The sequence below is a fragment of the Physcomitrium patens genome, chromosome 19, assembly GCF_059467195.1.
Source record: "Physcomitrium patens ecotype Gransden chromosome 19, ASM5946719v1, whole genome shotgun sequence".
In the NCBI taxonomy this organism is placed as follows: Eukaryota; Viridiplantae; Streptophyta; class Bryopsida; order Funariales; family Funariaceae; genus Physcomitrium; species Physcomitrium patens.
The window spans coordinates 12,567,114-12,592,509 of record NC_143428.1 but is presented as its reverse complement, the minus strand read 5'-3'; the positions used below and the strand labels follow the sequence as shown (position 1 = coordinate 12,592,509).

Sequence of the window (25,396 nt, the reverse complement as noted above, 5' to 3'; positions counted from 1 at the left end):
TTGACCTTTTGTTGTTCTTGAGCCTCTTTTAACTGCGCCTTCATCAATGTATGTAGTTCTGACAAATGAATTGCCAAATCTTTCACAGTAGGATTATCAACTTTTGAAAAGTCAAAAGTATCAAGTTATGGATGATAACCATAATTAACAAAGAAAGGTGTTTGTTTGTAGAAGAATGTACCGTTTTATTATAAACAAACTCTGCCAATGGCAAAAAAATTGTCCAATCATCTTGTTGGTAATTAATGGTACATCTTAAATATTGCTCCAAAACTTAATTAACACGCTCGGTTTGTCCATCAGTTTGAGGATAGAATGCCGAAGATAGTTTTATATCCACTTTTAGAATCTTGAAAAGAGCCCGCCAAAATCTTGATACAAATTGAGTTCCCCTATCTGATATAATATCCTTGGGTAATCCATGATAGCGATAGATATTATCAAGAAAGAGTTTAGCTGTTTCTTCACTTGTGATAGATTTTGTACATGGTACAAAATGTGCCATCTTGGTAAAATGATCTACTATCACGAATATAGAATCATAAGAACCTAAGATTAGAAGATCCATGATGAAGTCCATAGAAACAGAAGACCATGGTTGTTCTGGAATGGGTAATGGCTGAAGAAGTCCAAAAGGTCAATGACGAGGAGTTTTTGATCTTGAGCAAACATCATATGATTGTACAAAATCTTTGAGTGCCTTCCACATTTGAGGCCACCAAAAATCCCTGGATATCAGCTCCAAAGTCTTATTATATCCAAAATGTCCTGCTGTTGGGAGGTCGTGACGAGCTTGAAGAATACGTACACGTGCTTCTCCTTCTAGAACATATAGGCATTCTTTGAAATAGAGTAGGTTGTTCTTGAATTCAAATTTAGAGGGATCATGAAATTTAGAAGAATTATTCTTGATATCATGAATAAGAGGGTCTGAAGACATACTTAACTGGACTTACTTAAGAAAAGTTAAATCAACAGTCAATGTTGATTTTATTGCTTGAAGATGAAATTGCTCCGGCTTTCAGAGAACCGTTCTTTGTGGCTCACAAGATGCATCTCCTTCTTTTGGTGCAAGATAAGAACGTCTAGACAAGGCATTGGACAAACCTTGTTGTTTTCCTGACCGAGAAGTGATGACGAACTCGAATCTTGATAAAGACATGCTCCAACGAGCTTGACAATGATTTAATATGTGTGCTGACATAAAATATTTGAGGTTCTTGTGATCCGTATATACGGTGATTGGACTGGAAGCGCCTTCTAGATAATGATACCATTCTTGAAAAGAATCCACAATTGCAAGAAGTTCCTTGTCATGGATCTCATAATTGATTTCTACTGCTGAGAATTTTCTTGAATGAAAGGCTACTGGATGAAGGTTGTCATCTGTTCCCATTTGTGATAAAACCACACCCAGAGCAAAGTGTAATAAATCTGTTCCCATAAAGAATGCTTTGAAAAAATCAACATGATACAAGATTGGTGCAAAAACAAACGCTATCTTCAAAGATTCAAAAGGAACTTCCGCTTCTTGATTCCATTGGAGTTTGTCTTTACAAGTCAAACGTGTAAGTGGAGCTGCAACTCGAGAGAAGTCTTTAATGAAGATTTGAGAGTAGTTGACAAATCCCAAAAAGTATTGAACATCTCTTACTATTTTTTGGATCTTCCAATCTATAATAGTTTCAACTTTCTTAGGATCCATCATAAGTCCATCATTTGAAATGATGTAACCTAAGAAATCGACTTGAGTAATGTAGAATACACACTTTTCTATCTTGGCATAAAGTCCCACATCTCTTAATTTTTGTAACGCATGACGAATATGAAGTTCATGTTCTTCTGGATTCTTAGAATAGATAAAGATGTCATCTAGATAACAGACCACAAAATCGTCCAAAAACTCTTGAAAAACATCATTCATTAGATGTTGAAAAGCTGCTGGTGCATTTGTAAGTCCAAAAGGCATGACGTTGTATTCAAAATGTCCATACCTAGTTCGAAATGCAGTCTTCCATTCATCTCCTTTTTTGATGCGTACTAGATTATATGCTCCATGAAGATCTATTTTTGTATAGATCTTAGCTTGAATCAGCTAATCAAGAAGTCCAGATATTAAAGGTAGTGGATACCTGTTCTTGATGGTAATCTTATTGAGTCCTTGATAATCAACACACATCCGTAATGATCCATCTTTTTTCTTCACAAATAGAATTGGAGCTCTTGCCAGAGATTTAGAATGGTATATGAAATTTTTGGCTAGATTTTCTTTAATATACTCCTTGAGTTCAGTCAACTCATTTTGTGATAAACTGTAGATTGGTCCAAATGGTGGTTGTGTTCCTTTTTGAAGGTCAATTGAGCAATCATAGGGACGATGTTCTGGGAGTGTACCCGCATTCTTTTTTTCGAATACATCTTGAAATCCTTGATATTGGCTTGGAATGCCACTTGAAGTCTTTTCACCAATAGAAACAGGTGTGGCATAAATAATATATGGTGATTCTTTCATAGCAGCATGCAAGAAAGCTTTTGTACCTATAAATACGAGTTTAATTGAACTAGACTTATGACTCTCTACTTGATTAACTACTTTGTTAGTTATACTTTTAGAGAAAGTAAGAGTTTGAAAAATCCAATCTATTTGAGGGTTGTATTTTTCTAACCACGATAAACCTAAAATGATTGGATTAGAGGGAGATCTAATGATATTAAATACTAAAAAACTATTATGACCATTGATTATTACTTCTATACGAAGGGTTTCGTGAGTAATATCTCCAAAAGACAATGGACGATTTTCTATGACTTCTACATGAACAGGTTTAGTTTTCTTTACTAAAGATATGCTATGTCTTTTAGTAAATTCTTCATTTAAAAAACAAGTTGAGGCTCCTGAATCTAACAAGGCAAAGACTTTGTAATATTTAGGTCCTAAAATAATATTTAATGTAAAACAAGGAGAGGGCTTTGAGGAGAGAATAGGACCTTTACTAGATGTTGTGCAAGGTTCCAGCCGCACGATCTCTATTGTAGTTGAACAAACTCGTTTTCTGACATATTGTCTTCTTTCACAGCCATACTTTTCATTTTGTAATTGCGTCATTTCTTTGGACAATGTTGAGCAGTGTGTTTTGATTCTCCACAATATAAACATAATCCTTCTTGACGACAACGAGTCTTTTCTTGCTCAATAAGAGGTTTGAAACGTACTGCATCAATTTGCATATCCTCTACTTCTGAATGTATGTGTTAAAGAGGTGTTGGTGTTGCCATTGAATTATAGTAATGTTGAGGTTCACTTATACGGTTCTCAGATCCGAATTCAAAAAGGCAATTGTCGCACTTCACAGCAAAGTCAATTGCTTGACTCAATGTTTGAGGATCAGATAAGTTGAGCATTAATTTTTTTACCTCATATTGTAATCCATAGAGAAATTGGCTAATAAATGCAGCATCATCCCACTTGATATCAGTTGCAAGTTGTCAAAATTGTGAAGCGTACAACGTTACTGATCGATTGCCTTGTCGTAAAATACGGATCTTATTGGTTGCAACATGAATTACATCATGTTTTCTATACATGGATCGAAACTCTGCCAAAAAAGTCTCTAGATTATCTAATATTGGATCTCGTCGTTCAAGAAAAGATGAAAACAACAATAGTACTGAACTTGAAAGAAGCGTACAAATGAATCTAACTTGCGATCCTGGAATTTGATAGCTTTGGGATTGAAGTTCAATCACAAGTTGTACTTGATTGATAAATCTTCGGAACTTGGATCTAGTGCCATCAAACTTCTCGGGTAGGGCAATTCTTGGTTCTGTAATATTTGAAGGGCGTTCCACCATAGGAGAAAGGGCATGGTTTAGTGCAGATGTTGAAGTAGCTCCAACCATTTCTATATCTTCACTTCCTACCAATCTTGTTGCTCTTTGTGGTGGTAAATTGAGTTGATGAATTGCAAGCATTAACTCCCTCAATTGCTTTTACATTTGTGCCATTGTACTCTTCATTTCAACAAGTTCTGCTATGATAACACTCAGAAGAGAGAAGATGTCTAATATCGCTCAAGTCAAATAGAAGAGAGGACTTGGGAACAAAGAAAATACTAAGGACAATATCAGTTTAGAAGAGGGTAATCCGCAACTTCTAATATGCTTATATCTTATCAAGAAAAAGGGGTAATCCACTCTTAATCAAGATTAGACAAAGCTCTGATATTATAAGTGTACTCTTGTCAATCTGTCAAGGACAAGAGTTCGATGAAAAAGTAATTCAAACAAGTGAGCCTTCACTCAAAAAAATATAACAAAATATAAATAGATAAGTATGTATATTGAAAGAGAAACTTTATTGGCTATTGCCAAAAGACAAGAAAATTAGAGATCCTTGAAACTAGACTAGAAGCAAGAAAGGAGTTGACAAGAGTGAAGAAGGCTTCACTCTTGTCTCTATATATACTATTTAACTAGGGGCTACATGGCGACGGTCTATAGGACCTCCAATATGTGTTGACTTTGTAGGATACATGCCTTGACTTACAAGGCAAATTTTTCTACGTGTGGGCCACATAGTTAGCTTGATCTTCAAGCTAACAACATGTGTGGCACATGGCCAACTTGTTGACTACGTTTCTAATCCAAAAAGTCAATTAAAGACACCTATGAAGTCAAAGCAGCATCTATGAAGCTTCTAGGAAGCTTCCATATTAAATACTATAGAATTAACTTACTTTTATCTACTTTTACTTACTTCTACCTATTTGTATATGTAATTACTAGCTTACATGAGTATGTCCGTGATATAATATCATAGATATAATCAACATTTATAATTACCTGAATAGAAGAATTGGATATAAATAAATAAATGTAGATAAATTTAATAATATCTTAAAGAGTAGCTTTTTAGAAGCTTGTAGTTTTTTTACCTTTGGAAATAGCCATTCTAGTTTTAATATTATATATTCTTAAGTAAATATCTACTCTCATTAAATAATGTAAGAGAGAGTTGGAATTTTGATTATTTATGATTCATGTTCTTAATAAGTTTTTAGAAGAAGTTTCTAATTTTATAGCTATACACAAAAAAATGTTATTTTATTAGTTCCAAAGAAGCAAAAAATAGCTTAAATGAATTATCAAATACAATTTGAATTGTCACTATTGAAGTATGCAATTTGTTTTTTATTTTTATTTCTTTTTAGTCCTCTTTTTTTCTAATTTTCATTCATCATTCATAGCATTAGGCTCTAGTATCTCTATCTTCATAATGGTTATGCTATTTAGATTGTTTTTATATATATTTTTTAATTTTTTATATTTTATACTTAAAGTTACATTATAGATTTTATTTTTATATAAATGATTTTAATTGTTAGCCTTGATAGCAATAAATTTGATTTCATTCAAGATTAGTCTCATTATTCTATGTTGTAGCTTATAGCAATGATATTCTTTAATCTCAAGTTGATATGTAAATAACTAATCTTCTAGATTGAACAAGTCTTCTATAACATGGAGGCTAAAAAGTACACTTCTTATGACAAATCACTCATTTATGACTAGACTTGTTACATAAGATATTGGTGCAATATTAAAACGGTGTTATCTCAAAGATGTGTAATTGAATTTAGTATATTTTTTACAATGCTTTTTATGATATATGTGGTCTTTGCTGCATAAACCTATTCCATGTCTTCAAAAATGCCAAATTGTTGTACAAATATGTTATGGTTGTAAAACTCAATTTTAGTAATATATAATTTACAAAACAAGCTATAATGTCTTAGTAGTGAACTTTTTTGGACAATAATAGTATAAGGGCCATGTCTTACTTGCACATATTGAATATCTACAATTTAATCTAATTTAGAGGCAAGTTATTCAATCATCTAAACCTAGTAGATATAGTGAAAAAAACCTTTACAAGATATTTTGCTAGGAAGTGCATGCTTCTTCTCAATTCTTTGTACTAGAGAATATTTTTTTTTGTGGGAAGCAAAAATACACATGGTATTGGTGCTCACTAGGTCTAGTTCATTTGAGGTCAGAAAAATGCCGAAAGGTTAATTATATAATATCAATAAACCCTTCTTCCTTTCTATTATACAGATAATTTTCATTAAAACAACAAGTTGTACAGTGACTATATTCTCGGTTTTATTGATCTAGCTTGTCTTAAGAATGCGCTTTAAGAACATGTCTAACACGCATATTCCTGGTAAGAATTGTTTGATTGTTTAATCAAGGATTTCAAACCTTTTCATAGTAGGGCCAGCATGAATTTGGAGTATTTTTTCTCAGGTTCCGTCCCTCAACAAACGGGCCAGCAGACCGACAAATCCAGAGTTGATGTAAGTTGTTGGTTCAGTGCATGAGGAGTCCCGCCTCGAATCTTTGAAATTGTCGTTTATGTCAGGGCCTCCCACAATGGCTCCAACTAAAACATTTGGGTTGGGATTGTCGCTCGGAAACCAGTCCACAAAGCCCTGCCCACAACCGACGTGCAGGGGGCTTTCATGAATGGATATTATGGATGCGCTTCTTTGGTGAACTTGAGTCGGATACTTCGGGCCGAAACCAGCCATGTAAGACATGTTCAAAGGATTTGAACCCAGAATGTAATCAACCTGCAAGTTTATGATGCCAAAATTCACCTCCATGTGAAGCAGAGAAGAAAAACCAACAACTCTGCGCGTTGATTGGTGTTACAGTGCAGGATTCCTTGAACTAAGACTGGTCAAATTGATGATAATTTTCACTGTTTTTTCGATAAGCAAGTTTCTCTTCTGTAAACTGATAGTAAAGTGGGATGTTGACAAGACATTGGAACTACTCACCTGGTTTTTGGAATGTGCCAACAGGTTCTGAGAAGCATACGAAACATTGCCACACATCAACTTTGCTCCGTTTGAATTTGCAAGGGAGTCGGCCAATACAACAATTATGAAAGAGGATCCTGTCACATATTGCGTATTCGCCCCTACGCGGACATAAAGCAACCCACCTGCAGAATTTTCAATGTATGTATCATACATGTACCGGAGAAGGATCAAGATCTGCAAACACTGTAAAGAAATGTAGCCTCACCTGGAGTGTAGGAAACTTTGTTCCACATGTTTGCTGGAAGGACATGGCAGACAAAGGCTGCTGCATGCTTTGCATATGGCTCAAGGGAAGTTTCTCCTGCCAAATACAGCTGCCAGCACAGACATTCAAATTGTTATACGAATATATATATATATATATATATGCAAATAATTTCCGGCCCCTGCAAATATGATGCTATGTTCTACAAAGTTCACAGCATTGCCTAAAATGGGGTCTTCTATTTTTCGTTTTGGAGTATAATTCACTAGCTTTCAAGCGTTTTTGGTGTGTAGCCTGCTAACAAAAATTTGGGATACCTCCTGAATCAGGATATGTGGTAGCAATGTAAATGGGACGAGGAGACCATTCTCTATGACAACCGACTCCATCATGGAAGTGACACAAGTGTGCGGAAATCTCTCTGAGAATTTTTTCTTACTATGGTGTTCAGACTGCAAAGAGAACATTGAACTCAATGCGAAACCAGAAAGTAAACCAAAATCTGTATCTCGCTCATATTGCTGCATGAATAGCTGTGCATGAGATTATCATTAAGTGATCCCGGCACATCTGAAACATTTCCAGGACAGACATCATTGTGCACAGTATCCAAATCCATTAACACTGTAAGCAACAGTTTTGCTGCAGGTTTCATGTGGAAAGTGCTTAAACATTGGGATCTTTTAGTATGAACTCTCCGAATATATCATCTTAAGCCAGGATGTATCGTGTTAAGCAGATTACATACTAAATACATTGGAAAGGAGTTTTTCGCTTTCAGTGAGACACAGAAAGATCACATGGGAGCATGCAAGGGGGGGGGGTTCTGGCAACTTTTAAGCTCATAGGTTTTTTAGTACTAGAGACAATGGGATTTTTAGAAGTTAATGTAACGAATGGATGGATACCTTTGTGAGCAGAATTTGAGTTCCAGCATGTTTGTTGTCCCAACTGAACTCACTAACTTCGTGGCTCAGCGTGGAGTTGTCAACCACATATTTCAAAAACTTTGTGTCATTGGAGGCTTGATACAACCAGGCAGCGGCCCATAGAAGCTCATCCTGAGGTCCATGTTATCATCATATATTTTAATGCTTTCTACAAAAGCACATGTACCTTGATTGAAGCGCACATATTCTATTGAACGGTGAGTAGTGAATACGCTTCTATGAACATCCCCACATAGCACACTCAAATAAATAAACTGATTATACTGTACATTGTATCCAGATGAGCAGTAAAACGGACAAGCGCCGTGGTATGTGCCTCGATACTTGTCTGCGAAATCGAAAACCTGCACACAACAAATCTCAGACAAAAAGAGAAGGAAACCAGATAGCGGTACCTCGTCATGAATTTGCAAGCTAAACTATTTTCTTTGATACTTTGTTTATTCATTGTTCTTATAAACCAAAAGAATCACAGTCAGAAAACTTACTGTCATTGCCGTTCCTAGAAGCCTCTCGGCATAGAGAGGATCAGAGGCTCGAAACACAATGGAGCTCGCCGCCATAGCAGCTGCTGTCTCGGCAGCCACTTCGGTGCCTGGGGTGGTTTCATTGATCTGCAATGTTAACCGAAGTGTGTCCATATCCTCCGCTCTTTCCCAACACTCATGGTCGCTGTGTGGATCTCCAACCTGCAAACACACAATCAGGCATACTTCGTGAAGTTTTTTTTCACTGAGGACTGCAATTTATTTCCCTTCTGCGTTAACTTCTTTTGTGGTTTCTGCTCTGCCATGACAATCTCAGATGTTCCAACATCCAATAAGAGAATTGGGACTTGCCTGAACCCAGATTTGAGTTGGACTTGTGACAGCTTTGAGGAAATAATCTGTGGCCCATCTGATGCTTTCGTGTGCATGTTGTAACTGGTTGGCAAGGAGTAGTTCGCTCTCGTACTCCATCACACTCCATGAAAGCAAAGTAGTGGTAAATGCCATCGGAAACTGGTACTTCACGTTGTCCCCCGCATCATAGTATCCTCCTCTCAAATCCACCTGCTCAATAATTCAACGTGATAATCTCAAAATAACTTGCCTAATTCCTCGCACGGACTTTTAACCTTCAGAGCTATGAAGCCAGTGCTATGACTGAATTTCACGCTCTTCGCAATTCTATTTTATTGTTAGCCAGGGTAAAATTACAAACTGAATCAATCGTTGATTGATTATTAAAACGACGTTTTTATGGTGGTACTGGCGTTCATACTTGGGAGGCATTACCGTCCACAAGGGCAGAGTCGCCCCGCCAATTCATGCGCTGAGTTTCAGGCAACTTCCCAGATCGCTGTCCTTCGTAGAACAGGAGAGACTTCTCCAACGCTTCCCTGTAGTCGAATTCTCGTCCTTGTGCTTGCATCAGAAGCACAGCACCAGGAAAAAGTAACTGCAAGATCATGCTGAAGACGGAGTGCGACCTGTTGACATTGTAGCATCCAAATCGCTTCTCCATACTTCGAGATTGGCTGATTCCGTGCTGCTCAGGACTTGGCTTTTAACTGCATTGGCTGTATTGAGGCATAGCTGCACACATAACATGATTATGCAGAACCCGTGGAGGTCTGTGAGAAGTGGGACACTGGATGTTATTGCAGACACTTGACTCACTGGGTTGTCATGTTAGTTGCTGGACGACTCTCGATGTGCGCCTTTGTGACCTTTGATATTCTTCAGGGAGATCAACCTTCCTTTGTAAGTACATGAAATCTAGCAGTAGTCATAGTTGGAATTTATGTGGAAGTGAACTACAGTTCTGGCAAACACATGGAGCGCCAATTCTGAAGAAATTGTGAATTTGTCAAAATGGCTAAAATCGCAACCATCTTCTGATGAAATGTTTGTGGTCACTCGTCTATGATTTAGGATCCCTGCAATATATTGTGATCTTTGATCCCGTTTATCGAACTGTATAAATTCCTCAAAAGAGGCGTTATACAGAGGTAATTATTTATCAATGTCTCTTCCATCACTTCACTCATCATAATTGCGATAATTAAACCTCCTTGAGACAACGATTTCGAGTTTCACGCATGACCGTTGTTTGCCTCCTCAAAGCACGCAAAAAATTCTGATGACTTCTGGTGCCCCAGTTGCAACTCGGGAAAACATTCCACAACACAACCTGAGTTGCCAAAGACGAAGAAGAAACTGGGGTTGAAGACGACGAGGCAGCGTTGGTATGTAATGCAATGATTTACTTTTATTTGTGGTCCATGGAGACGTGAGCTTTTGTGTTTGGCGGAAACAGCATTTGGATTGCGAGAGCGGAGTGATTAAATCCAAAATAATATGTGCCGCAAGAACCCGATTCCATTAAGATCGCCGCTGAAACAAAACGAGAACCCTATAAAGAACGCAACGAGAGAGTTATGTGATTGTATAATCCCCCCCACCGAATCATTGTAACGGTTCCGTGATGGTGTGCTGAATCACGCGGTGTATCACCGTAACTGTGTAACTTCCCAATGTAAAACAAATAGCACCAATGTGTTCAAAACAGTTTCAGAGAATGCTCACAGTTTTTTTAGCCATTACGATTCAAAGTCAGTTACTTCTCAGAAAATTTGCCAAGTTCCCAGTATGAGTGTATGCAGTTAAGTTCCATCCTGCTGTACCTTCTATTTACGTTGAACTCTATAAACTCCACGAGTGCTCCAAATAGCCAGCTTATGCATGAAACTGGTCCAACATGAAGTCGCCACGTTGATGCGACTCACGATTGAGCGATAATAGTTGGAATCGAGGAACAATTCAAATGAGGATAGCGAACCAGCACAAGTATGTTCAGATGCATCACTGAACCACACATATTGAAACTTCACCAAACACATTACGACGTCACAAGAGTTGCTGATCTTTTCAAGAGAGAATGTCACATGTTGTGATCATGTTTATTGCCGACTGGCTAACATTTTGGTTCCGGTGAATTCTCTTGTGCCATCAAGGCTGCAAGAGAAACCAAGTACCCCTCTGCTGATCACAGGCCTGGACGAAAACTATGGCCAGGAACGCAAATCGGCAAGATGGGTGAAACATAGACCTCATCCACGAGAGAGAGAAACACTCTGCAAAAGGCTTTTTTCAAACGGCGTATTGGTCACAACCCAACACACAATTGCGGTAAATCCTTCACCACCACATCATCCATCACCGACACCGTAATAGTTGTCCATCTGCAATTCCGTAAGCCCTCGCGTTCTGCACATAGTTTGCACGAATGCACCAGTTGTTCAAGCATTTGGAAGCTGCAATTCGTAGGTTGGTGAGCTTGTGTATCAGACAGTCGGTTTGGGGCTTTCTGGATTCAAAGCGGAATGGTACAGTTCATTAAAACCTCAATTACATGCAACAATAATCGGTGTCAAAGATCTAGTTCCACCATTGTATCGAAGCTCCAAACATAGATCCGTCCCATTTGTGGCATCACTGAAGACACCAGAAGTGCACAAAACTGTACCCACCGAGTCAGACATCCCATTCCAAGCCCAAAATTTGTGCATGGATGTGTGCAAACATAATAATGCATGTAAATTAACATTTTAATTATTATTTAACAAGTTAATCCATAACTTTATAATAATTATTTTTTAATTTTACATTTAATTTATTCTGATATATATATATATATATATATATACACACATATTAAGTTTTATTTTTATTTTTATTCATGATTATTCCATAGAATATAGAATTAAAATAATATGTATATTGTGTGTTTTACATTTTAGGAATTGGCAAACATGTGTATATAACAAGTTTACAAGAATTTTGGAAGATTTTGTTTAGTATGACAAAGTCATTGCTTCAAAATAAAAATAATGGTGTCTTTATATGGCATCTCTTAAAAATTTAGATTTTCATTAATTTACTATTATCTATGTCATAAGATTTAATTATTTAAGCTCACACTACATGCACACCTCAAATTGGTATGCACACACCTAAGGCCTTTGATTGGCTGCTCTGTACCTCCTCTTCCTTGTTCCAATATAAGAACAAAAAAGGAAAGGAAGGGATTGGGACTTGTGCCAAGGCAATGAAAAGGGATCTAGGGTAGCCAATCAAAGGCCTAGGCCTAGGGTGTATGTATAAACATTTGTGAATATAAACATAATAGATATGCTTATAGCAATTTGAGATGTGCTTGTAGCATGAGCCTATTATTTATTATCTCACCACCATCTATAACTTTGTCCCAAAATCATGCCATTGTTGCAAAATTTATAAATTACCTTTAAAAAAAAATTACAGTGTATTTTGAAGGTAAAAAAATGAAAAATGAAAAGAAAAGGAAACTTCATTAAGAATATTAATTTACTATAACCTATTACCATCTCCTATATCATTACCTATATTATTACCTATTACCTATTACCATTACCTATATTATTACCTATCACCTATTACCATTACCTATATCAAAATAATGAATAGTGAATTGCACCACAAGATATTCAATGGTAAAAAATAATAAAATAAATTATATTAGTCTTTCATTTTTATAGAAAATATGTATATTATCTTGAAGAAAATAATTAACTATTATAACTATTATAACTATTATAGTTTTTTAGAACTATCCAAAGTCTCAATTTAGATAATCGTCTTCAACAAACATCTTCATCCATCCTCTCCACGAGCAAGTTCGAGGACAGTTCCTCCCATTCGCGACTTTGACTCAAACCTTGTCTTGACTTCGATGGATGAGAAGAAAATGGATGAAAACCGAGTTTTGGATGAACAGACCGTGACCACGAAGTCAAGTCGAGGGTTTGGGGCGTCGTGCGAATTGTCGCCCCTGCGAGCGCGTCGATTGTAGAAAACGATCGACGCGGCGACGCCGTTTCATTGAAACTGCTGCGAAGGTGGGGCGTTACTGCGACCACCCAATTACCCTAAAATCGCCGAGCGGATTATTTTGCTACAAGAAGAAGCTGGAACGTACCAAATTCAACGACGCTGTGTGTGTATTTCCATCCCCGAACGAAGCCGTGATGGCCGAATTCGAGCTGCAGTTGTTATTGGGTTAGGAATGATAGTGTTATGAAATGCGATTGAGCACAAGTTCAACCTCAAAGATCTCCGTCTGCCCTCCCTTGCCCACACCCCCACCCCCACCCACTTCCCCGATTTGTGTCGGGGCGAGCAGGTGGCGATCTTTGAAGCTGAACTCATGTTCGAAGAAGACTCATTCATGTTCTGCTTCAGGGTTATTTTGTGAAACTCGTGGTGTTTGTCTTTTCAGGCACTGTTGGTTTGTTTTTCAGGCACTGTTGGTTTGTGACTGTGTCCGTTATCGAACCCCCCCCCCCCCCCCCCCCCCTCCCTTTGTGGGTTCTCTCTTTGTAGAGGAATGGTCGACACTGCATTTTTTGGCGACGGGATGTTTGTGAGTTTGTGGGTACGGAGGTCCGTTGGTGAATTCTTGTTGCTTTGAGATATCTTTGTAGTATAGATATGTAAGTATCTATATATATATATATATATATATATATATTCTGGAGCTTGTCGTTATGACGGTTTTAGTCTGGGTCTGCGACTGACACTTTTAGAATTTGTGTGTTGTGAGTTATGTTAAAGGAATTTGTGTAGTGTTTTTTAATCAGTGTGGTGTCATGGAACGGAACCTCAGTTCGAGCTACAGAAGCACTAATTTCTGTGAATGTTGTCACTACCTCTGAGACCAGAAACTAACCCTAAGATTTTTCAGGCCGTCACCCTTTTAATAAGTTTTAAATTTTATTAATATTTAGTTTGCTTTTGTTTATTTTTTAAATACAAAATTTGACATGTTTTATTATAAATAGATGATTTCGACTTGAATTATATAGAGTTTATAACCAGAATTAAAAATGGTGGAGATTTTGAGTTAACTATCTTGTTATGCTGAGATTTTTAAAAAATAAAAAATAAAAAATAATCTCAGAAGCTACAATATAAATAAGACAATAAAATAATAATAGACAGTTAAAATGGCCTCAATTCTCCATCTATAAATTACATATAAGACTAAAAAATTGTTATTCACACTTCTAGCAACTTATCATGTAAGACATTAAAACCATATAATTAAAAAATAGTCAAGAAGTTTTTGTCATAAAAATTTATACAGATCTTTCTAATGAAGCTTTTTTCTAAAACAATTTTTATTGCTTGAATTTACATTTAAGTATTATTTTTTTAAAATATAAAAAAACTCTACTAAATTATAAATTTATCAATCAGAACAACTAAAAAAATTGTATTTTAATAGTACAAGCATTAATTTTCTAATTGTACTAAACTGATTTATCGAAAAATTATAAATTTTTACCAATTTTTTATATGAATCAAGAAGCATGATTTAATTAATTCTAAAAATTTATTATTAATAAACCTAATAGAATTTTTGTGTATTTTTCTACAAAATATTCTATGTTCCACTTGTAATAACTTTAAAAAAACTCATTCAATTCAATTTTTTGATTTTTTTCTTGCGTTTTTAATAAAATAAAATAAAAAATTATGTGTGATTATTTTTGTTTGAAAAAGAATATTCAGTAACAAAGAAAATGATCAAATTATTTAGTTTTTCAGTGAAAGCGCCCAGCCTTACAACACTGCAACTTCATTTAATAATAAATTTCAATTTCACATATAATAGTAATAGTAAGTAAATAAAACTACATTTAGATATAACTCATGCTGATGAAATATAACTTATCACAAAACAACGTGATAATTCAAAACAGTTTTCATACGATTAAAATGGTGATATTCTGTTTCCAAAATGAAACAAAACTGGTACATATCAGATCAACGCACCTCCTCTACAATCCAATTCTACTTCGGCGTTTACAGTGTCCAGAACCTGCAACTTTTGGCGTAATATTCATCAACAGCTAGTGAATCGATAACCCAACTATATCGATACCACTTTTTAACATCAGCACATCATGGTCTGGACAAGCATCGTAGGAAAAACAATCTGATCACTTCGCGCTTGGCATCAGACCCAGTGCACACAAATCTCTTGCAATTCACAGCATTGTTTGTGTGATGGAGGCATTCGGTTGCTTCTTCGGAGGTGGAGTACCTGCTTGGGCATACGAGAATTTTCACCATGAAAGCACGAATGTTCTTCCTTGTAGCAGGTGGTCGAAACTACAAGCTTCCCGACACTTGCTGATGTCCTGATCTGCTCGATGTTTATCATAACTGTGTTACATACAGATTTCGGGGCAACAACAATCCCCCTTATCAAGTGGGCCTCCTAGAAACTGAGGTCTGCGCATCTCTCATTGAACCAGAACCTGCGAATGCATCAACAAGTGCTTGTGTGTAACGATATTACATTACTCAATCGATGGTTCAGAACTGGGTTTTTGTAACCTCTCTCTCTTCCCATAGCCCTTGATTGGGTTGAGACCACCGCTGCAAGTGACAACAAACGCGAATACTCCAGTTGTTATTGCAACAGGACAGAGTATTCTGAATCGAACTCTGCGTGTAGGCATTAATAAGCAACTCATTCAAAGATTAAGTCTTTACAGGTGTAGAAGCACAGAAGAATAGCATGGTAGAAGATAACACCAGAGCTATCCGTTTCGCCCGAAGGGAACATTTACCCTGAGTAGTTTCTTCTGTTGAATCATGTACACTTTGATGTTACACAGGCAAGAGTTTGGCCACTTTACACTAAATTAAAAATCACAATTGGGTGGGTGTAGCGCTACCTAAACTATCTAAATGAAGGGTTTCGTCTTTAAATAACAAAAATGACAAGGTAACAAAATGGATCTTGCCGCAGCAGCAAGTTCTCAATACGTGTACAACTCCAAATGTATTCTGGTGTTCATCCGTCTGTCTTTTATGCCACTTCCTTGCGCAAAGAGCTATCCAGATTTCTCGAAGACGACAGATCTACTGGTTCTGGAGACTCAGGTTCCATTTTTCGTAGTTGCTCCAGTCGGCGCAATACGTCTAATCGCTGAGGTCCATAAGCACTTGGAATCTGCATCTCCAACCGCATGTTTAATAATGTTGTAGAAAAAACGGTGCGAAGTTGAACAGAATTCGTAGGCTGACTTACCTAAACTATCCTAATTTCATTCGGAGATGTCACAACAGAAGTTACATTTTCAAGTGGTTTCTACTTCAATAGAAAAATGAGGTCCAAAATCATGATGATTCACTTAATTATCCACAGTGCACTCAATGTGCAAGTCCAATTCTCTATATATCATTGATCATTGAGGAGATGTGGCACTCACCAAACCAGGAACATATTTCTGAATCGCAGCTAGTATTGCTGCGTGTCCAACAGCAGTCACCTGTGCAAAACCAACCAAAATTTGTTTCATAATCACAAACGTGAGCTGCGGTTTAGCTAGCTGGTTTGACGCCAAACAGGTAACCGGAGTTTTATCGATAAGGAGATGTACCAGAAAAATCATTGAAGAAATAGCAGCATAAAGGATGAAAAGATCAAAGATAGACATCCACAAAGAGAAACGAAAATTCCGGGTCCTTCAGCAACTTACGGGCAAAAGCATAAGAAAGCCAATGGGTACAACAGACACCATGTCAGTAACTGTGCGTTTCAATATCTTCTTCTCGCGACTGGTAAGATTTTGGCCCAACACTTTCCGTCTCAGAAGAACCAAAGAGACTCCTACGTCTGTACCCAACAAACATGAGCCCCTCCATATATCCTGTTTAAAAGGTAACACACTTGGATCAATGATGCAGAAGGCCGAGAACGGTTTACACAGATATTAGTTCTTCTCAACCTTGTAAAGACTAATTTCAATAAACTAGGGATACCCAATCAGCGATATCCGTGAAACATTGATGTAAGGTAAATGAGCGCTTACGAGAGTAGCACTTTTCAGCTTTTCAATCGATTTGGCGAAGAAACCATGTTCAGTAAGATCCACATTCTCATTTATCCTAGCCAAGGCAGTTGTTGTGGTAATATCATACACAGATGCCCTATTCCATTCCTCCTCTGTCAATGACTGCAACACAATGAGTTTCAAGATTCAAGTAGCACAAAAGGAACTCAGAAACCTTCGTATCCTGAACACGCACAATAACAGAGCATAATTGCACTCTAGTAAACAGAAAAACAAACTAATTACTGATTTAGACATACTGATCCCTCCATCTCCGGACTTTCAAGAGAAGTCTTCATAGGGTGTTCAGCAAGGTAAGTAAATTTAACACACTAACCCGCAGGGAGGCTGATTGATCAACAGATTGTTGAATTCGAAACTCTAACTCAGCCAATTCAGTCATCAACAGCTCAAATGTCTTAGCACTCTTTGCTGCTCCATTTCCTTCTACAATAATTGCCTCCCCTTTTATCTTGTCCTGTATTCCCACGTCGAGTCAGTCACCACAGTCCTCACATACCAGACCCAGAAATTGTACAAACAGGAAAGTGTCTTCCCTCAATTCTACATGCAATACATGAATTACTTGAAATGAAACAATTGACCATCATCTGGATCAGCAGGTATAACACACGAGCAGGGTCAAGACGTTCATATTTGTCAGCTACCTCTGAGACTTCGCTCCTCCTGGAACATCCAACCACATTTGTAAGACCAAATTAATCCCTCCAGGATCTTTTCATAGAATCGTACCTTGATCTGGAGCCTAAAAGAGTATTCACGTGTGCAACACAGCAGCTCATGTAACGAGAATTCTCCACACCGCAATACCATGACTAATACGTTGCAGGTTCAAATCAATGTACCTTCTTTGAAACTGTAAACTACTATCGTCTGTAGTAGTCCCCAAATAACGGTCTCGCAAATTTAAGACCTGAGGTTGACTTTTGCTACTTGCAAACATCTCTAGCTCAGCCTTTAGAATCCATCCAACACACCCATGTGAAACCAGATAAGCACAAAGCATAGTAAGAGTATGAATCTCACCAAGTATTTTTAACTCAAGATAAAATAACCAGAATAAGACCATATAAAATGAAAGAGGAAATAGCTACGGTTATTCGCCACGCTACACCACTGACCTGAAGCTCCAAGATTCTCATTTCCTTGGCAGACGCTTCCGACTTAAGAGAAGCCCTAAAAACTTCGACATCTTGTTTCAATGACTTGATCTTATCAAGATCTTCGCGAGATCGTTCACTTTCTGCCGAGCTAGTAACCTCCAGTTCTTTGACGAGCAATTCCAATTTCGCCAAGGCAATATTCACGGTTTGCATTTCCTACAACAAGCGTTCCGCAGAGGACCTTCAATACGTTGGGAAAACCATGAACACAGTTGCATCATGCACAAGGTAGTGATGGTCAAAGGAGTGGTCTCACACAAAAAAGAAGAAAATTTAGGGTCGTGAAAAGACACACTGAACCAAGCAACAAAAGAACATAGAAAAGATGATCAAACACTGCCCAATTTAGGTGAAGCAGACTTGATCAGAACCAATGGAGCCATGACGACAATATGAGCTCCCCACAGCGAAAGCAGTGAAACAAAGTCGTTCAAACACCTTGTCTACTGATTTTAATAGTTGCTCCACCTCCTGTAAATTTTCCCGCTCTACTGCAAGCTGTTCGTTTGTACTTGAAGGTCGTATATCTGGACGAAATCTGCCGGCCTCATTGATGATGGTCTTCTCTAAACTTCTCTCTTGCAGGCCCTGATAAATCAATCGATCCATATATCCGGCTTCAGCTGCTCCATTCCTATTTTATGAGCAGAGAATAATGCAGGCATGCTCGTTGTTAGGCCCAGATCGAGATGATGTCATGCTCAAATATTCTTGCGTTTGATTTAAGGCCTAGCTATGCCAGTGTGATTATCGTGGGGTTTCAAACAAGAGGGTTTATCTAGAGGTTTTCACACGTAGAAATGTTAGTGACAACTTGATATTTAGTCAATCGATAAATGTGCTGTCAGACCAGTAAATAACAAGCTACACCCACGAAAGCCAAAATTTAGGATTACAACCTAGGAACAGGGTAGCAATCAAATTCAGTGGCATTTCATTAGCGATATATATAGTTCTATGCGATTCCAAATTAGGTCATCGAACCAAAAATAACACTCCACAAATCAGCAGTATATTTGTCCAGGGCGGTCCATGGATCGCGGCTGCTCCCAAGTATCACACAAAAAGTTCGGAGGGTTGTGACGATGCCAATACGCTTACCAAAAGATGTTATCTTTTCCGCTGCGCTTCACAAGCTCGTAGACTTCATTGCACTCATCCAAGCGTTGTTGACTGTACATACAGAAAAGATGATAAATGTGCATCCACGTTTTATGGCAGCCAACACCATGTTTAGCATTATACAGAAAGCTTAGTGGTTGAAACACAAGAAACAATGTTTAGTACTATACAGATGAAAAAGAAAAAGAAAAAGAAAAGAAAAAAAATAATTAGAGCCACCTCTTTAACAGGAATGTTGCGGCTCGAGTTCCTTCAGGTTGTCGTATCCACACATTGTGCTCAACAAAGTTCTTAACCCATAGCGAGCAGACCTGGGCAGATACAGCGATTGCGAGCAGCTTCTCCACTTTTCCCACTCGAGATTTCACTTCGCTATCTTCTTCGTGAGCGTCGAGACTCACAGCCGTTGCACTCACTGGATAAAACGGAAGCCACTCCATCTCCTCACAAACTACCTGCATCAACATGCACGCTCATTCAATTTCATCCGCTGTTCTTGTAGCCTATTTCTATTAAATGCTATTGTATCATGCACTAGTGCACAATTGCAACAACCACGCTACATGACACATATAAGTGTAACCAAAGTCACATTCAACAATATAAAAAAACATTAAAACAAAAAAATAATCAAACGTTCTTGCCCTCTTCCGTTGTCTAAGAAATTTGGTTGTGGAGAAATTAGGTCTAGAAAAGTATTCAGACATGCCATGTTGCAATTAAGATAGAATCTATACTCTTGCTTCCCACAACTTCAGTTGACTTTACAATCTCATCCGCAAGACATCCAATGCAATTACTTTGAAATTGAAGTGAAAATAAAAGACACCAAACTGAACACGTTCAGAGATAATTTCGATTCTGACAAGCAAAAAGAGGTAGATCAGTGCCTCAACCTTGAAACCTGAAAAAAAGGATTGCTTCAGCAAGTAAAGCTTATAGCAAGTTTCAAACAGAATTGCATACAATGGTTTAACTGATGAACCTTCAACAACAGAGGCATCACTGTAGGGTACTAACCTCAATAAAGAGTTGGTAGACAGGTATTTTCGCCAATTGGGGATAGAAAAGAACGCTTCCACCTTCCAAATATCTGACTCAAATGTCATTCCTTAGCAACACCAGTACTCATCGGAAAGACCAAAAACATTCTTGGTGAGTTAAGAAACCGATGTAAGCTTAGAGATGATTTTCAAGCATAATCATTCAATATTCAAACCATTCGAGTTGGTGATGGCTTCTTCATACACTCACCTAAGTAGATTTTCGAGAGATTCCTCTGAGACACTAACACCTTTAGATGCCAAATACGCACGAGTCCTTCTTCCTAAGACGGCAAAAAAGCCGAAGACTGCTAAATCTTTTTCAAGTATCTGTAGAAACCACCCAAGTGTCGAATAAAACACAAGTATGTGCAAGAGGCTGAAGTGTCCATGAATACTTCCTAGCAGTTACAGGAAACGCATCTCGTTTGAAGCTAGCGAACTTCCTACCCATGATGTGCCCAAACATACTCAACTAAAAGATGAAATCAAAGTGGATGTTGAAGGCTAAAGTAATCAGTGGTTTGAAACCCCGAGTTAAACTTAAAGCTACTTACCTCAATGGAATCTCGAGATTCAATTCTTAACCTAACACCCTCCCTAATAAGAGCTTCCCGAAGTAGCTGATGAACAAGGTATACCCAGAACTCTCCTTCTGCAGCATCCCGCCATTTATTATCATCTGCTGCTTGATGACCAAATTTTTCCAAAAACTCTTGCTTCAATCCGACATCCCAGCAGAACTGATAGACCTGATTCATTGAAATGCTCTCTTGTAGCTTCTCCATGAGATCAAAGATCCCCTGTACAAGAGCTGACGAGAATAAAGGGTTCGAAACTGGAGCGGAACCCAGCATCAGCAATGCTGAAGTCATGCTGAGAGCAAATTTCAAAAGCTCCACGTCACCCCCAATATATGGGGTTGATTCATCAACTCTACAACATATTAAGCATACAGAATTTTAGGGTGAAAATAGTCTTACATAGCATAAGAATGCGTAGTCTACGTCTTTTGAAGAACATGTAAATCGTCAGCAGGCATGATTTTCAATACAATCACCCATTACAGATTCATTGAGATAAGGACATTGCAGGTCCAGAATGAATTCACATTTTACAATTGTAATTGAATCGCACAATCTTCTGCAACAAAAAATTAAATAAAAGAGTAAAAAATGATAGGTATAAAGGCATATACGTGGAGGTAGTGTTTAACTGATTTCCGCCTTCCAGAATACTGACGAAATTCGACACTGTAAGTGGATGCTGTTGTAACCAAAGCCAGTCATCAGCAGCAGGATCTCTAGATGACAACTCATGTCTGATCGAATCTTCTAGTGGAGATGAAACCTCCAGTAGCCTGCACCCAAGCAACATCAACCATCACATACTGTTTCTAACGAAGAGCCACGAATTCTCCTAAATACTACGTACTTCAGAGGATCTCCTTGATCATGTATGCTACCTCAACACCCAAACAGATACAATCATGTAACTAGAGGGATTTAGAGTAATAATTATCAAACATGATTTCTCAGACTACAATTAGAGCAGCAGATAATGTAGTCGCACGTTGAACTTTGATCTGCTTGTCAAGAAGACTAACCTGCGTATTACAAACACACGGACACTTCGATTCCCCACTTGACCTTGGGCAGCAATGTCGATAACTGATTTAAGGAGTGCGTGCACTGCAGACTGTCACAGAAAGAAATTGCATTTCAACACTTTGTCAGAGTAACTCACTCAGCAGTTTCGTACCCAGTTTCTTACAACCATAAGATAAGAATAACGTCCTAATCCAGCTTACGGATCACAGTTTCGTTATCTCCATGTTGATTGCAGATATTCTATCCAGAATAGTAAGAGAGAATATTCTAGGCGCAATTTCCATCTACAAGTCCGCTGAATAAGCAGGTGAAAGAACCGCATCAACACCCGCCTTCACGCACAAATTCTCAGTTTCGTCATCATACTATCTGCTGCTACAGCTTTGTTGCCAATAACAATTGATGAGGGTTCCTGAACCTAATCGAAAATTTATGGGAAAATCAACTGTGCTACCTCCTCAACAGCCAGATAACCTGAGAAATTACTACTGATCAATCCAGAAAGTGCAATGATCCCATTGACAAATTGCTCATGTGCGCCAGCCGTAACCAATACCACCAAGCCACGAAAACAGACACTAAGTTTCTTTTGCAAGTGGTTCCGAATCACTCAATCAAGAAAAAATGACCATTCACCTCACGAACCTGATAAGACAAAGACTTCATCCACGCATTCTTGTCCGCAGGGAACCAATTGGGGGGGAACCATGACGTGCTAGCGAGCGACTTCCGCTTCTCCAACTCGGCCAAAATCACACTCGCAGACTCGCGTAATGCGTGCACTAATCTCTTCCCTTGCTCATCAACCCCTCTCCCCTCCGCCAATTCCTCCAAACTCCAGCCAATTCCCGCTTCACTTCCATTTCTTTCCTCCACAGCCGTCCCCTCGGCCGACCTCGACGTGGCCACCACCACCATACTCCTCACCCTTCCCCGACCATGTCCAGTTCCCCATCCATAACCCCATCCCGTCCTCGCTACCCCACCAATCCACAGCTGTTGCCGCCTCTCCAATCCATTCCCACGTCTTCCAAGCACCGCGTCGCCCCGCCTCTCCTTCCGAACTCGCACCAATTGCACCTCCCGAAGACCTGCAATTCCGCAGCACCATGCCCGGGCGGGGCGCACAGTCGCCTGCAGCGAAGCGCACACAGCAATCTCCATGAAGAAGAATACTTCACTGCTGTACTCCTTGCAAACAAACAACCTCCTCGTCACGGGCTCAACATACTCTCTTCGCCGTAGACGCAACCTCCACCTCAAACTCGAACTCAACTCAACGCAACGCAACGGAGCCACAGGGAAGTGAATCAATCTCAGGCTGCAAAAGCAACTAAATCAGGCGAGATAATTAGTTAGAGGGAGGGCAGAGGGCCAGGCATTGAGCTGGACTGGCTTTGAGTCACTAAAGCACGAACACACAAAATAACAAAAAGAGTTTAGTGGCGTCGACGAGCCCGCTCGTCGCCTGGCTGCGAGTGCTGCTGGGCTGGTAGTTTATCCCATTACCCCCGCCCGATATCCGCTCCCTGGAGTTGACGCCTTTCTCACTTAGGTACCCGGGTTCTGCGTTCCTCGTTTTGATGTCCGCGTCGTTCTGCCCTGCTGTCTATACCCGGATTGGAGTCAAGGTTTTTGTCTAGCCATTGATGCCTGGGTTGTGATGACTGGTCGTTGAGGCCCGGGTACTGGTAGTCGCTTCGTGGAGTCCACCAGATCGACAGGGTACGAAGAGGGTGCGACGTCCGGGTATCAGTTCCGGGTCGTAATGTATGTGTGTGTGTTTGCTTTTTGTATTAGCTGTTGTATTTTCCCAGTTTTGAAGTTTTTTTACTCATATTTTGAATTTTAAACTTTCTGGGAATTTGAGAGATGAGTTTTGAGTTGTGATTGAAAAACAAGCCCATCTTGGTTTTGATGGCACAAAGATATTCCAAGATAGTATGTTGGATTTCTTTGGTGTTTTGGCTCAAACGTCTATTTTGTGAATAAAATTTATTTGCAATGATGATTTTATTTGAATATTAGGAATTCCAAACATATGTTAATATTAGAATTTTTTTTTTTTCTATTCATAAATTTATGAATTTGAATTTAACATAAATAAATAAATAAATATTTTGGATTTGTTATAGATTGCTTAAGAATCTTATTTTTCAAAGTAATAAAAAAATTATCTTATAAAAAAAATTTTTAATCAATATATTGTGACATAATTCTAAATATCTTTAAAAAAAATATTTATAATAGGTTTAAAATTTTATATTTGTATCAAGCAATAATCTAAAAAATCAATTCATTATAAGATTATTATACTAAAATTATAATTAAAAATTTAATAAAATTTATCACTTCAATTTATATATACATATATATAAAGAAATATTAAAATAATCCACCTTTTTATTAAATCAATCTATTCTATTGTAACCATCATTAAAAAGAATGAATCATCTCTAAAAACCATCATTACAATCATGACCCTCTTTCTCACTCCTTTTTTTCCCAACCCTCATTCTCTTTGTTTTTGGCTCTCATCCCAACTCTCCTTATTTCTCATGATAGGATGGAACAATTTAATAAATAAGTAAATAATTTTAATATTTTTTATATATATTTAATATTTTAAAAATAAAACTTTTCTATTTTTTTTAAAATATTTTCTATTTTTCTATTTTTTTAACTTAGTCAATAAAAATTTTAAATTTTAAATTTTAAAAATCAATTTTTTTTTCTAATCTACTTATTTAAATTTTTATCCATGAAAGCACATAATTTTATATCTTGAATTATTTAGCGATTATCTTTTATAAATATATTCAAAATAAAAATCTAATGGAAAATATTCAATAGATTGAATATACATTATATAAATGACATTCTAAAGATATTTTTAATTATGATTTTTTTCTTAAGTATTATTTAAAATTCTCTTTTGAAACATGATCAGTTGAAATGAATTTGAGTTGAATTGACCTGATTTATGTCAAGTATCTAAGACTCTTCTAATCCATAGCAATATAAAGCCTCATCACATAGTAGGACAAAATAGACCAAAACAAAATTGAACAAAATTATACAGAATAGGACATAAAAGAAAAAACTAAGTAAATGAAAATAGAACAGAATAGAATTGAACAAGAAGATACAAAACCAAACTTTATTAAGAAAGAAGATCTAAAGCCATACTTGACCAAATGTCCAAAAGGCCTTGGCTAATTTTATTTATACTTTGTTAAACCATCTTAGAACTTTCTAGAATATTCTTAATAATGGATCCATTTTAAATAATTATCCTAAATTCTTTTTAGAAGGTTCTATAATAGGTTCTACTTAGATAGCCATCTTAAATCCTTTTTAGAATGTTATATGGTGGATCCCATCTAAATAATCATCCTAAGTTCTTTCTAAAATATTCCATGGTAGATCCTATATTGTCCACTAACCCAACCTCAATTCT

The 25,396-nt window shown here is 37.6% G+C and overlaps 2 protein-coding genes and 1 long non-coding RNA gene across 9 annotated transcripts; 1 reads left to right on the top strand and 2 right to left on the bottom strand.

Moving 5' to 3' along the window:
- Positions 1-5,733: 5,733 nt before the first annotated feature.
- LOC112295917 (endoglucanase 20) lies at positions 5,734-10,854 on the bottom strand. 3 transcript variants are annotated; one of them, XM_073528877.2, is made up of 9 exons: positions 10,714-10,854; positions 9,309-9,622; positions 8,885-9,097; positions 8,534-8,734; positions 8,315-8,389; positions 8,004-8,156; positions 7,096-7,204; positions 6,846-7,012; positions 5,734-6,635 (listed from the first exon to the last, which is right to left on the bottom strand). In XM_073528877.2, the coding sequence occupies exons 2-9, from the start codon at positions 9,549-9,551 to the stop codon at positions 6,306-6,308; spliced, it is 1,491 nt and encodes a 496-aa protein (XP_073384978.1). In that variant the 5' UTR covers positions 9,552-9,622; positions 10,714-10,854; the 3' UTR covers positions 5,734-6,305. The 3 variants fall into 3 exon arrangements, with proteins under 3 accessions (XP_073384978.1, XP_024403720.1, XP_073384977.1); XM_024547952.3 differs by lacking the exon at positions 10,714-10,854 and adding an exon at positions 10,297-10,438; XM_073528876.2 differs by lacking the exon at positions 10,714-10,854 and having other exon boundaries at positions 9,309-10,086.
- Positions 10,750-12,276, top strand: LOC149987400 (uncharacterized). The gene is made up of 3 exons (XR_016498458.1): positions 10,750-10,876; positions 11,044-11,218; positions 11,830-12,276. It is a non-coding gene; the product is annotated as an uncharacterized LOC149987400 (long non-coding RNA).
- Positions 12,277-15,638: 3,362 nt separating this feature from the next.
- Positions 15,639-23,411, bottom strand: LOC112272673 (uncharacterized). Of its 5 annotated transcripts, none has more exons than XR_016498457.1 (17): positions 22,582-23,411; positions 21,933-22,024; positions 21,525-21,686; positions 20,884-21,262; positions 20,538-20,656; positions 20,304-20,376; positions 19,503-19,738; positions 19,263-19,334; positions 18,600-18,795; positions 18,120-18,317; positions 17,844-17,953; positions 17,646-17,664; positions 17,315-17,455; positions 16,957-17,090; positions 16,624-16,760; positions 16,354-16,413; positions 15,639-16,094 (listed from the first exon to the last, which is right to left on the bottom strand). XR_016498457.1 is itself a non-coding variant. In XM_024500662.3 (17 exons), the coding sequence occupies exons 1-17, from the start codon at positions 23,098-23,100 to the stop codon at positions 15,951-15,953; spliced, it is 2,835 nt and encodes a 944-aa protein (XP_024356430.3). In that variant the 5' UTR covers positions 23,101-23,406; the 3' UTR covers positions 15,639-15,950. The 5 variants fall into 5 exon arrangements, 2 of the variants coding, with proteins under 2 accessions (XP_024356430.3, XP_090100698.1); XR_016498455.1 differs by having other exon boundaries at positions 16,957-17,100; positions 22,582-23,410; XR_016498456.1 differs by having other exon boundaries at positions 16,624-16,794; positions 22,582-23,410.
- Between the last annotated feature and the right edge of the window lie 1,985 nt (positions 23,412-25,396).

Excerpts from the sequence above, each read along its gene's own strand:
- LOC112295917 (XM_073528877.2), bottom strand. The coding sequence starts at position 9,551 with ATGGAGAAGCGATTTGGATGCTACAATGTCAACAGGTCGCACTCCGTC. Across the intron at positions 8,157-8,314 it reads ACTGCTCATCTGGATACAAT|GATGAGCTTCTATGGGCCGC; the intron begins GTACAGTATAAT and ends CATGGACCTCAG. Across the intron at positions 6,636-6,845 it reads TGGCACATTCCAAAAACCAG|GTTGATTACATTCTGGGTTC; the intron begins GTGAGTAGTTCC and ends ATAAACTTGCAG.
- LOC112272673 (XM_024500662.3), bottom strand. The coding sequence starts at position 23,100 with ATGGAGATTGCTGTGTGCGCTTCGCTGCAGGCGACTGTGCGCCCCGCC. Across the intron at positions 20,377-20,537 it reads TCTCTCGAAAATCTACTTAG|ATATTTGGAAGGTGGAAGCG; the intron begins GTGAGTGTATGA and ends CATTTGAGTCAG. Across the intron at positions 17,954-18,119 it reads TGAGAATCTTGGAGCTTCAG|GCTGAGCTAGAGATGTTTGC; the intron begins GTCAGTGGTGTA and ends TGGATTCTAAAG.